A 12660-nucleotide genomic window follows, 5' to 3' on the forward strand; every position below is an offset into this window, starting at 1 on the left:
TGCAATTTTGACATACATACAGAAATACACTTGGGTAATAAAAGTCACAACACATACGATAATGCCTTTAAGGGTGAAACAAATCAAAGTTTAAATCGTGACAACATTGTTGCCATTTTTGGCCGCCACTTGTAGCTGACAACAGTGTTGTATTTTAACGCTCTACCGCAAATTAAAAACAAACTGAGTAATGTACGATAACTTTTCTAGTAACATTTACTGAGGAAATGTTCTCTCTCACGTCCAAATATTATCCAAAAAGTTATCGAAAATTAATTCCTCCTTACAAAATTTATCACAACTAATAGCTAAAAACGCCGAAAACTCAATATTTAAGGAGTTAGGGGCGTTTTAAAAAAGTGATCACAAATAATAGCTAAAAATATGTCACATAAATTAGTAGCGAAAAATAAAAAAATAAGTATTAATGGTATAGTACAGAAATTTGGAAATATATTTTCATCCGCCAGAATGCAGCTATTTTTGTTGATGTTACCGGATAAATTTTAATGAGTAAGTTTTTCCAGTAAAATTATGCAAACTTTCAATCAATTGTGTTACTCGCTCTTATTTACAGAACTTATGAGTCATCGCACCACAAAATGTTGGGTTACCGTACATACCTTTTATAGAATTGTACGTACATCTAGGACAGTGGACGGTTTCTATTCAATGATCTGATATTTATAAAGTAAAATTTATAAAGAGAATCTTTTATAAATTACATGCAACTGGTCCATCGGGCGCCACCATTATGAGGAAGTATCAGGTATAACTGGAGGGAAACGAGTAGCATACTGGCTGGATGCGTGGTACTTCGCTAGATTTCAATTTCTTCTTATACCATTGATAGCATGACCCGAAAGAGAAGTTTTGTACCGTAAAAAATGTGTTTTGCAATATACCGCCCTCTTAAAGCACAATAGTCTTTGTCGACTTATCACGTAGAATGTAGCCGACATTCTCCACTTCCTTTAAATTCTAAATACTTGTGTACAGTATGCGAACTTATGTCACACAAATACCAACTAAGAAACCTCTAAATCTTTTTTGTGACCAAAATCCTTCGAACCTTAAAACAGTATAACTTCAAATCTTTTAAGATGATTGTGGCCTTCAATTGTGCTGAAATTACCAAGGATACGGATAGACAACAAACAATATCATGTTACACCAATGTAAGAGGAAACTATCCGTAATCATAGTATTTATCAGTTTTCTCACGCAACTGTCGAGACACACAAAGGATTTGCAGAAAAAAATTTCCTATTTTCATCTATGCGCATCTAACACGTAAGGCCACAAAAGTAAGGTCAAGTCCGTTTATTTTTTTTTTTTTTCTTCTTTATCACAAAATGGAAAATTAAAATTTCAAAACAATACAAACCAATTAAAGATTTTCTATACAAAGGTACAAGACAATAATAACAACAGCCATGCCATAGAAGGCGTGCTGACTTGATCACGTCGAAGATTAGATCCAACGGTTTTTATTTGTATACATCACGTAGAGACAGAGAGAGAGAGAGTCCGAGCGAAAAGTGCCATGAAACCGGTAACTCAACATGGAGCCTAACAGTCAGTCAGCTAGCTACATACATAGTCATAGTTAGTCAAACATACAAACACCTACAATTGTTTTGTCCCATTGTTGGGTTGTTCTGAACATCGAAGAGATCAAATCTCTGCTTCCATACCTGTTTGGTGCCGGTGGTGGTGGTGGACAAACATTGTTTATCGTTGTTAATATTGTATACAAACATTTAAGTATGTTGGTATGTGTGCGTGTTGTACCCTTCTGAGAAAGCCTATATCCAGTGTGTAATGAAGAAGAGTAACCAAAATCCCCACACCTACTGTGCGCCGCTTCAAGCCGGGATTTAGATTTCCTTTCAATGAAGAGTGCTCTCTCGTCAGGTAGAGAGATTTTTGTCTTGGACATCGGCATCGGCTCAAATCATTTCACTTGGTGCCGGTTACAAAATCAGTTGAATTTTAGAGATTGTACGGTACGGTTGTATGGAGCGCACAAAATAAATGTGAACAAAATGAGTGTCGAAAAAATGAAAACCTCATCATCATCCTCCTCCCATGACTTGGATATCAGTTCTCAGTTTGCCAAGAAAACATTACAAGACTATGAAGTTATATCGGTAATTGGCAACGGTGCCTTCGGAACATGTTTTAAGGTGCGTGACAAGGAAACGGGCGAGTTGTTTGCCTGGAAAGGCATGGACTACGATGAGCTAAGTGAATCGCAAAAAGAGTCGCTTGTTTCGGAAATACGTGTGCTACGGCAATTGCAACATCCCAACATTGTTCAATACTATCATCATTTGGTCAATCATGAGGCCAAATCCATATTCATTGTTATGGAATGCTGTGAAGGTGGCGATTTGTCGCAGCTCATAGCCAAAGCCAAGGCTGAGAATAAACGTTTCGAGGAGCGTTATATTTGGAGAGTTCTATTTCAGCTGTGTCGGGCCCTGCAGGTGTGCCACAATAAAATCAAAGAAGGCACAATTTTGCATCGCGACATAAAACCAGCCAATATTTTCCTCGACCTGGAGGGCAATGTGAAATTGGGAGATTTTGGATTGGCCCGTATGCTGAAGCGCAACGAATCTTTTGCGGAAACCTTTGTTGGCACACCCTACTACATGAGCCCGGAAATGGTGAAGGGTTCAAAATACGATCGCAAATCGGATGTATGGGCTGTGGGATGTTTGGTCTATGAAATGTGTGCTCTGCGTCCTCCATTTAAAGGCAGAGAATTTACCCAACTTTCTGCAAATATTTCAAATGGAAAGTTCAGTAAAATTCCCGAAATCTATTCCAAAGATCTGCAAGAGATTATTGCCTTTATGCTGGAGGTGGAATATGAACAGCGACCCAGCATTGAAGTTATATCCAGACATCCAATTCTGGTACGTAACATCAATGATTTGGGTAACCAATTCCCCCGCTTGATCGACATTGAGAGTGTGGAGCAAGATTTTTATGTGACCACAGACGAACGCGATGTTCGCTGTAAATTGGAATATAGCCCTCTGCGTGATTTCTCCAGCACTGTCTATTCCGAGCAGAATAGTTTCCACGAAGGTTATGGTCAACGACGTTTGAGTATAACGGGTGTTTTTACACCTGATCTGCGAGAGGAGTTATTCTATTCAGCCAAACGTAGAATATTTCCCATTAATCCCAAATTACAACTGTCCGATCCAGAGCTGTATGAGACTATACGACGTGAAGAATATGCCACAATAGATGAGACAATAAAGCCCCGATATTTTCCCCAAGAAGAACATTGCGTTGGCCTATCCCCAGATGTGTTGACAAGAGATATATTCGATGGAGTTCTGCAGGAAAGACTACATGCAATTCGTGCCCAGGAATCTTTGCTTCGACAAAGAGAAGAAGCTCTCAATTCCAGGGAACAGCAACTTAATGAAAAAGAAAAACGCCTGATAGCCTTCGAACAAAGTCTGATGGAAAAATACAAGGCATTCAATGAAAATCAAATAGCCAAAACAAATTCCAGTCAACGACCATCCAGTGTTAATGAAAGATCACGGATATCACTGCCAGATATGAGACCAGCCTCAGAACTGCCACCACCAATACCACCCCGAAAACCAGTAAATCCCGATGAGACATATTGTACTATCGAACCCACCGATACCACTTTACTGCATGAACCCACAGTGGCCAAACTAAACTTGGCTTCACTGCCCGCCCCGAAAGCCTTTCCTGCATTACGTAAAGTCACATTTCAATCACCCAAGAAGTTCATTACCTATGACATTGAGTCTAAGCCATGTAAACTATCGGCTGCCATCAGTGCGAATCAAATGCAAACCAGTGTATCGAGTAAGGGCAGCGATGACTCCAATGAAAGTTCAAGTACCACAAATTCTGCAACTTCCGCTGGTTCATCGACCACAAATCGACGCAAATCGATTCTTTCGATATTCGGTTTAAGTCGTAACAATAACAAGGAGTCAATGGCGCCCAACAATAATCAAACCAACAAATCTGCCCCATCAACACTGCCACCAACATCAGCACCATTAATCATTGAAAAAGTAACAACGGCCCAAGAACGTCTTGCCCCGCAGCCACAGAAAGAAGAACGCATTCTTTCGAAATGTGAAACTGCAGATTTGACCAACATTTGGACCAAAGAACATAAAAAGGCTGCTTTTGAGATGTTGGCCGCAATGAATGCTGCCGGCAATGAAGGCAGCATGGCTCCTCGCCACAAAATACGTCAATCGGTACGTGAACGTAACACCCTGCAGCGTAATCGTATGCGACGTTCACTAATGGCACCAACAAATCATCATGGTCCCATTGGAATGCGGGAACAGATTGTACTTTGAAAGTGTGGTGCTCATTGATAGAAAACTGTTCCCCTCCCTCCCTTACTCTCTTGCCATGGGTATATGTTCTTCCAAGGAATTAAAATACAACAATTAAGATTTGTGATTTGGAAGTAATTCCAATAATTTTAAGATATAGTTTAATATAGACATTAAATAAACTGATTAATAATTTTTTAATATAAATTATTAGACGACAAGCAAACATTTATAATAAATTGTTTTGAAATATCTATGTAAACCAATTGTTTATATCATTTTATTATCGAGAGTTTGGGTTTTTAACTTTCAAAGGGAGCGTTGCGAAAACTTGAGTCATGTCCAAATATTTATATTTGTTTGGAAAGTGGAGCCAAAAATACCATATACAGTAGATGTAAGAAATGCTTTTAAAAACACAAAACACTGTTCCAGAACCTGCGAGAATCTATAGGTGTGTCTGGTTACCCTAAAATTTGTAACAATTGTTACTGGAAGTCGTCTGTTAACCCGAAAGTTCTGCAAAAGGGAGCGGTTGGAGAGAGAAATTTTGACAGTTCTTTCAGTGATAGTGTGCTGGACAAATTTCTTCTTGCAATCACTTGCAACTCTTCTTCTTCTCATTTATCGACATTTAATCAGATGTTTTCTATTGTTTGTTTATTTATTTTTGTGCTTTTAATTTGAAAATATTTTTTTTTTTTTTGGAATTTGAAAGACTAATTGTTTTTGGAGAACAACTTTAAAAAATGTGGAAAACGTAAATATTAATATGTAATAAGGAAATAAAAGACTATTTCCAACATTTTTATTTAAAAAACTTGTAAAATTGGTATTGCTTCTTTTGTTTTAATTCTCCTTATGGGGACAAATTGGTTTGTTTTGACAAATCAGCTGATTAGTTGCAAGCTTCTGCAGGAATATCGTCTGTTTACGTTTCGCATTTTCCTTGCAAAAGAGAATAAAACTACCTTTTCTCTCAGAAAGAAGTTGCTGGACAATTCCCGCTGGAAAAGTAACCAGACACACCTTATATTGGTAGTAAAAACTTTTACATTCTTGCAGTTCTGGATTAGACCAAAAAACTAGTTTCTTATATACCAAATTGCCCAAAAAAGTCATATGCCTTATCAAATACTTAAATCTGGTAACATTCATTTAAAAATAGAACATGGCATCAACAATTTCTGAGGTATCCGGAAGCTACTCATCTTCAGTTGGCAAGATCTTAAGCGTATACTTGTTAACACCGCTGAAAACAAACATTTAGGAGAAAAAAAATGTTGTATGAATTATATTTATTCTTATATTTTTGAATAATTCAACAAGATTACTTATCAATTTTTTAGTTTTAATTAAATGTTGCGGTAATTTTAAAGAAAGAGAGAGGTGGCCAACAAATAGTCATTTTGTCGGCGTTAGCCTAGTCCCCGCACATCGACTTTGTAAACCACTTTGTTATTCACGCCGTTAAACATTTTTTCTTCAACTCAGTTCTCTATATTCAGACGAAAAGAATTGCATATTTATTAGATCACCTGCGTTTTCTCTCCGATAAATTGCATTAAAAAGGAAGCAAAAATCGTTATTACTTGTTAAGAACGCGAAAAAGTTTGTTTGCTTTGCATTAATACATATTATGAGCGATTGGGCGAAATCACAGAAGAACCAAACAAATAAAAACATTGAAAAAATGTCCGATGACGCATCTAAGTTTTTGGGAGGCATCTTGGGCGACATCAGCTCCAGATCGGCATATGCACAAATTGGCATTGGAGCTGCTGCTGGATGGGCAACTGGCTTTGCCACAATGAAAGTTGGCAAATTTGCCGCCTTTGCTATTGGCGGTGGCATCATACTCATGGAGATTGCACATCAAGAGGGCGTGATTGAAATCGATTGGTCCAAGATTTGCCGAAAATTGGACAAAGTTACCGATAAAGTAGAGGAGGCTGTTACCGGCCAGGAAAAATCATGGGTGGACAAGGCCGAAAGGTCATTGGACCGCAAGTTAGATCGTGCCGAAGAGCTACTCAGGAACAAGACAAAGAAGGCCAAGAAATGGTACAGCTCTCTCATTGGCGACGAGAATGGTCCAAAAATAAATGATTTGCACATTTTCCTAACTGCCTTCGTAGGTGGTGTTGCATTGGGCATTGCGAGCTCTTAAATAGTAATCACATGCCATGAAAGTAATTGCATAAATGTGGATTTTGAAGTGATTTATTTTTCTCCCTTTTTCGTCCTTATTTCATTTCCCCCTAAACTCCTGATTTCCAGCACTTATTTAATAATTACAAAGGATATTTATAATTTATATGTATGTAATATTTCTAAATATTAATGTATGTTTTAAACTAGTATTAAAATGCGTTCAATCGAATAAAAACCAACAAAAATATACCTAAATTATGGGAATTGTTCAATTTGGTGTATCAGCCAAGGAAAAAATAGTCAAATTTTAACAATGACTAGTCACATTTATATAACGCATTTTATTATTTTATTTAGTATGTAGACATAAGACAAAAATGCGCATCAATATGTAGAGCAGAGGTGTAGTATACAACATTGTCACATGTATATGACCGCCATATAAATGAATGTGCATAAAATTTATTCAAAAAAACCAACCTAGATAACAGATATGTAAACAAACATATTTTTTGCGGTAGATAAGTGATGGGTGCTATTCTGTGGGGATTAAATAAAAAAAGTTAGTTTAAGTCTACAATCATTACAGGTCTAAGATTTGCCGAGATTAGATCGATTTCTAATAACTGTGGAAATATCTTTTTCGTACAATGAAGATAAAATCTGGCATATATTTAAGAAAACTGAGAAGAGTTTTAGGATATTTTTGGCCGTGACATAAATGATTGCTCCACCCTCAGAAAACAAGTTACAGCCAAATCGGTGAAAAATCTAGTTAAACCTTTAAAATGTTAAAGTTCTTTGACTAAATTAAGCATTTTTTGTTCCGCTTTCATTGCCAAATGTTGTTGATGTCCATATAAATTTTAAAATATGTTTTTATGTCCTACTTTGGTACAGGGTATTTGTTTGTAATATGGAGAAGGGGGCGAGATAGACCCATAGTTCCTTTTTTTTGTGACAAATTTGTTAAAGCTTCCATGTATATGTTTCATCTGACTTGCTATTTAGGTATTCTCTCAGCCGAAATATGTACAAAATTTGGTACAGGATATCAGATGAAACTCAGAAATACTTCTGCCAAATTTTGTGGAAATTGGTTCAGATTTAGATATAGCTCACATATATATGTTATCCGATTTCACGTGCACCAAATGTGTCAAATCAGACACAGATATAGCCATAGCTCTCATATATTTGTTTTATCCAGTTTGATGTTTGTAGGTGGTGTAGGGAATCAACAAGCTGACCCCGTGCGACTTTTGTACTTTACTGGTTTTATATATAATTAGTTTTCATCCAGGTGTTCATATACCATACACCACGCGTGGTACATGGTATTATGACTGTGACATTGTTTGTAACATACAATGGACCCATATTTCTGCATTTGTCGATTTAAGCACAAGCATTTTTGTAAATAATGTACAAATTGTATTTTTGGCTCCATTGATTTGGCACTGTTAATTTTTCCGGCCCAGTAATAAACCCTATTTGACGATAATCGGTTCAGATTTGAACTCAGATGTCATATAGATTTTAATCCAATTTACATTTATTATGCAAAGAATGTATAATGTCTTCCTGAACCATATGGAATTTAGCACAAGGCGTTGAATTAATGCTGCAAGTTGGCGAGCCTCGACTTAGAATGACCGTACTATGCACTCTGATATTAAATATAAGTTATTAGATAAAGCCTAGAACAGGATCAAACAACAAAGAGTCTTACTTTTATGTTCCCTATTGGTTACTCTCTGATGTCACTGTTTTTCTTCAGTGGTACTGAGACAATTACGCTCATTGAATTATTGAGTGGCTGGAACTACCTGAGATTAAAATACCTCAGCCAATTTTTGGCTAATAAGAAATAACGTTCGTATACTTTCCCTCCGATTTGGTGTTAATGATTCAACCTGGTATTTTTTCTTTATATAATACGAAGTTTGTAACATGCGATTTAGGTCCGATCATAGAAATTATAATTTGGTACGAGAGAAAACGATTCAGACATAGGTCCCACACACATGTATGTTTCACCCAAATTTAAATACCGATCAATAACCATCTTACTGGAACGATTACTTTGCAATAAATCCAAAAAAAGCCTAAAGCCACTTCTAAACATACAGTAGTGTACGGTTTCATATAATCGGTCCCGATTTATTTTTTTCATTCTTTACTGGTCTTTATATTATTTGGAAACAACCTTTTGCGGGACGCATCCTGTAAATCCTAAAAATATAATTGCGTTAATTTATAGATTCTATAGTTCCGAGTTTACTCAAATGGATTAAGCTACATTATAAAAAGGTGAACTTCTGATGAATTTTTTAAATCCATTTAAATACCGAATGTCAATACAAAAAAAGCTTTCTAAGCGACAGATCGCATTATTTTTATTTTAAACCTCTTTTTTCGATTATTTCGTATAAATTTACAATTTAAACTCTAATCCATCACAGAGCTGTTTTACCAGGATGGCTGTGCCCGACCCTCGGGACGACCGTACAAAGCACTTTTGTCTCTGAATCTGGTCATACGCTCGGTTTCCTTCTGATCCAGGAAGTGACCAATGGCGAAGCCAAGCAAGGGAAGTACACCCCAAACGTAGCGTTTATCAAGACCCAAAACCATTTTGATCTATTGGTGTTTCAAGAGCTCTTGGATTTTAGCAATTTCCTTTTGTTCACGCTTCCACTGCTGTTTGTGAGACCAGTCGGCGTAGATAGTTGTAACGGTGACGGTTGGGAAGAATATAACAGCTCCGTATTTTCTTGCCAGACGTGCAACAACACTACCGGCCATGAAGTGCTGCAAAGGAAACACAAGACATTACGTAAGTTCCAGAAAAAGTTTGTAAAATTTTGTCGATGGTGAGTTTGTAAATTCCTTTAAAAATACTTTAGATTTATTGCCGATAATTTTAGGAGTTATTTACTGCATACTCAATTCTTTTTTTATTATTTTTAGGAATTAACAAACAGTTTCCTCACACAACTCACCTAAAATTTTGCGTGTTTTTTAGATTATTTTTCTTTTTTCTTCTTTTTGTTTTGACGTTTCTTATTTCCTTATTTGACGTCTTGGTGGTATTGCCAAGCGTAATAAAACATGAAATTGAGTTAGCCAGCATTTAAAACGTAACGTAACGTAAACGTAGCATATGAAAATCAAGCAAGAGTTCTCAAGGCTGTTTTACACTAGCAATAGCAACTAATACAAGAATGAGCATTTTGATTAAACTAAAAAACGCAATACTGAAAGCAACAAAATTTGTTAATAATGCATCATCCAATATATTATAATAAGCATGGTACAATAAAAAGGTAAGGTAAAGCTACCAGCTGATTACAATTTTTTTCGAAGTGTGCCCGACTTCTGCTAATTTTGTGTATGTATTTATTGTTTTGAAAAATAAAAACAGAATATTTTCAAAAACAATGACTGGAAGACGCGTAAATGGCGAGACGTGCATTAAAGCTATTCACCAGTTTTTTCATGGAATTGAAAGATAGAACTGTTAAGATCTAGGCATTTCATTCATTTCTTCCGCTGTTTTATTGATTTTAAAAATGAGGAAAAATATTAAATAATAAAAAAATAAAAATAAATAAAAAAATATTAAATAAAATAAATATTAAATAAACTTGTTGCATTCAAATTTGACAGGAAGCGGGCATAGCCTCAGAGCTGTGTTTCTGTAGTTTTACGAAGCTGTTCTACCTCCTTATTGTACCATGGGCACAGCATTAAAAAGCGTAACCAAATACATTTTCAAAATATACACAAAATTGGCAGAAGTCGGGCAAACCCTTCATGTATGCGGACTAAATTTGGCATGTTCCTGCTTTTCTCATAGTCAGCTGTTCCTGGCATATTCGCGCGTTGGTACACCGAGCTATTTGTTTGTTTACGCATTAAAGTATTACAGCAATTACGTTTTTTTAAATGTTGAGTTTGTTTTATTTTTTTAAACCAAAAAATATTCGATATATGATATAATGATACGATGATACGATAATGCATATAAAATAAAAAGGTGTAGCTAAGCGCACCGGGTTCGGCTAGTAAATTATAAATGATAATTTCATAAAAAATTTCACTGCCGTTACAAGTGAACACTTGTTTGACTACTAATAGTCATTATAAATGTAATAATCCAAATTCCAAAAATGTATATTTTTTAAATTAAAATAATTTATTGAAAATTAATTGTTTTTGTTACATTTTTGGACATATAACTGTGACACTTGTTGTTGACTTTTGTTGTGCAGCAACATTTGCTGTTACCTGTATTATTCTACCATGTTGTAAAAACGAAATAAATCTTTTGAAATATATAGAACATCATTTTAAAAAAATATTGACAATTTGAAACTATTTCAAGTTCAAATGCAGCAAAAATGCATTGTTCGAGTGAAATAGGTAATAAGTTTTGCGATTTTAAACAATATTATTCTACCACCTTGGATACCATTCTGTGGTATTTCATTTCATTCAAATCTTGTGGGTTTCATCCAATATACAACATTTTATGAAAAATTCTAATATAAACCCAACCAAATGTTTTATGATTAAAAACTTGGGTACAGAGTTGCATTTTTCCTAATTCATTCGAAGTTAAACTACTCCTTTGAATTGCATTCTAAGCCGACTTATGCATGTTCGCATGGTAAAATTAAGAAGGTAAAGTCATTTCAAAAAAGCATATCCATCTCGGTATTTTCTGTAATTTACCTTGTCAAATAGAAAAAAGGTTCCCATCTTTAATTTGTGTATATATAATGGAATTATTAACATAAATTTTGACAATGAAATGTCAAATTAATAATTTTGAAAAAAAATTGTAATATTATAATTGTAATAAATAAACTTATATTTTTGAATTTCCTTGGTTCTACGTTCCATACTTATGGAATACCAAGTTTATTTAGCTGTTCTTGGACTTTACCATATTAATATAAAGATTTCAAACCCTTCATCTTTACTAAGCGTTTCCGGTGATTTTAGTTCTTGTGTAGGCCCCGAATAAGGTTTTACCTTAGGTTCACCTTTAGGGGTCAAATCCACAGAATTACTAGCTAAAAATGTTGCCAAAATGTTCACAATAACTGCTATATGGATTGTGTACTAAAACGAAAACTTCGCTGACAATTTGTTTTGACAATGCCAATACAACTAAAATGAGGGATGACAGACTTTTACCAGTATTGTAGCAAACAAGACGTGATATTGTCTTCACAAATTCAACCATTCCATAAATAAGTCTTACATGACATATTAGACTAACATTTCAGTGTTAAGTTTCAGATTACATTCTGCTTTGACTTTTATACCCTCTAAAAGGCGTGAAAGTAACAAAATATTTGGTCTGAAATAAAAGGAAAAATCTTGCCAGCTTTACGCCCGTATTTAAGGAAGAACTACAAAATATAAATTTGACAATGAAGGGACATGAAATAAAAGAATTATAATCTATAGTAGAGATTACCTTTGAAATTGTACCATGGATATAACTCTACAGGGAACAAGTGTCGGCGAAGCCCGTCAAAATATTAGATGTAAATAAAGAAATTTAGTAAATGTTTGGCAGATCGCTTTGTTTTTATGTGTGTAGTGCTACAATATGTAGTTCTTCTTACAATAAAGCGGAAGTTTTTAGCTTGCAAGTCAAGGAAGACGATCGATGGAATCTCAACTGCATTTTTGATATGATATTTTCAACACATTTAGACTACTAAATCCACTCGATTTCAAATGCCAATTCTAAGCGTTGAGTGGATATGATTTAAACTTATACGCATGGTAGAAGGATATAGGTAAATGCATCAAAGATTGGGAACATTGATATGTCAAAATTTTTAAAATGTTTTATGAAAAATAAGTGTATTTTTTAATTTTTTTATACGACGCATATCAGAGGTTAATATAAGTTGTGTTCCAGAACCTGCAAATTAGTACTAATTAGCACTAATTCTGCTACAACGCGTTCCCGTACTCCAAAAACTAGCAAAACTTGCAGCTCTCTCGAGAAAAAATGGCGCTGAGTGGTGCACATTTCTGCTTGTTTTAGCTACATGAATTTGGCCGAGCAGAAATGTGCATATTGTAAATTTGACATTTAATTGGCAGGGCTAACAAG

At 35.2% G+C, this 12660-nt stretch overlaps 3 protein-coding genes across 3 annotated transcripts; 2 read left to right on the forward strand and 1 right to left on the reverse strand.

Moving 5' to 3' along the window:
* Positions 1 to 1963: 1963 nt before the first annotated feature.
* LOC131806524 (TRAF2 and NCK-interacting protein kinase-like) lies at positions 1964 to 4616 on the forward strand. Its single transcript, XM_059130657.1, has one exon. It carries the CDS (start codon positions 2049 to 2051, stop codon positions 4380 to 4382), a length of 2334 nt encoding a protein of 777 aa, XP_058986640.1. The 5' UTR covers positions 1964 to 2048; the 3' UTR covers positions 4383 to 4616.
* A 1216-nt stretch (positions 4617 to 5832) lies between these two features.
* Positions 5833 to 6770, forward strand: LOC131806493 (FUN14 domain-containing protein 1-like). Its single transcript, XM_059130627.1, has one exon. It carries the CDS (start codon positions 6001 to 6003, stop codon positions 6529 to 6531), a length of 531 nt encoding a protein of 176 aa, XP_058986610.1. The 5' UTR covers positions 5833 to 6000; the 3' UTR covers positions 6532 to 6770.
* Positions 6771 to 8885: 2115 nt separating this feature from the next.
* LOC131806497 (NADH dehydrogenase [ubiquinone] 1 beta subcomplex subunit 1-like) lies at positions 8886 to 9662 on the reverse strand. Its single transcript, XM_059130631.1, has 2 exons — positions 9521 to 9662; positions 8886 to 9329 (listed from the first exon to the last, which is right to left on the reverse strand). Exon 2 carries the CDS (start codon positions 9150 to 9152, stop codon positions 8988 to 8990), a length of 165 nt encoding a protein of 54 aa, XP_058986614.1. The 5' UTR covers positions 9153 to 9329; positions 9521 to 9662; the 3' UTR covers positions 8886 to 8987.
* Between the last annotated feature and the right edge of the window lie 2998 nt (positions 9663 to 12660).

This window comes from Musca domestica, unplaced genomic scaffold, assembly GCF_030504385.1.
Source record: "Musca domestica strain aabys unplaced genomic scaffold, Musca_domestica.polishedcontigs.V.1.1 78, whole genome shotgun sequence".
NCBI classification, from domain to species: domain Eukaryota; kingdom Metazoa; phylum Arthropoda; class Insecta; order Diptera; family Muscidae; genus Musca; species Musca domestica.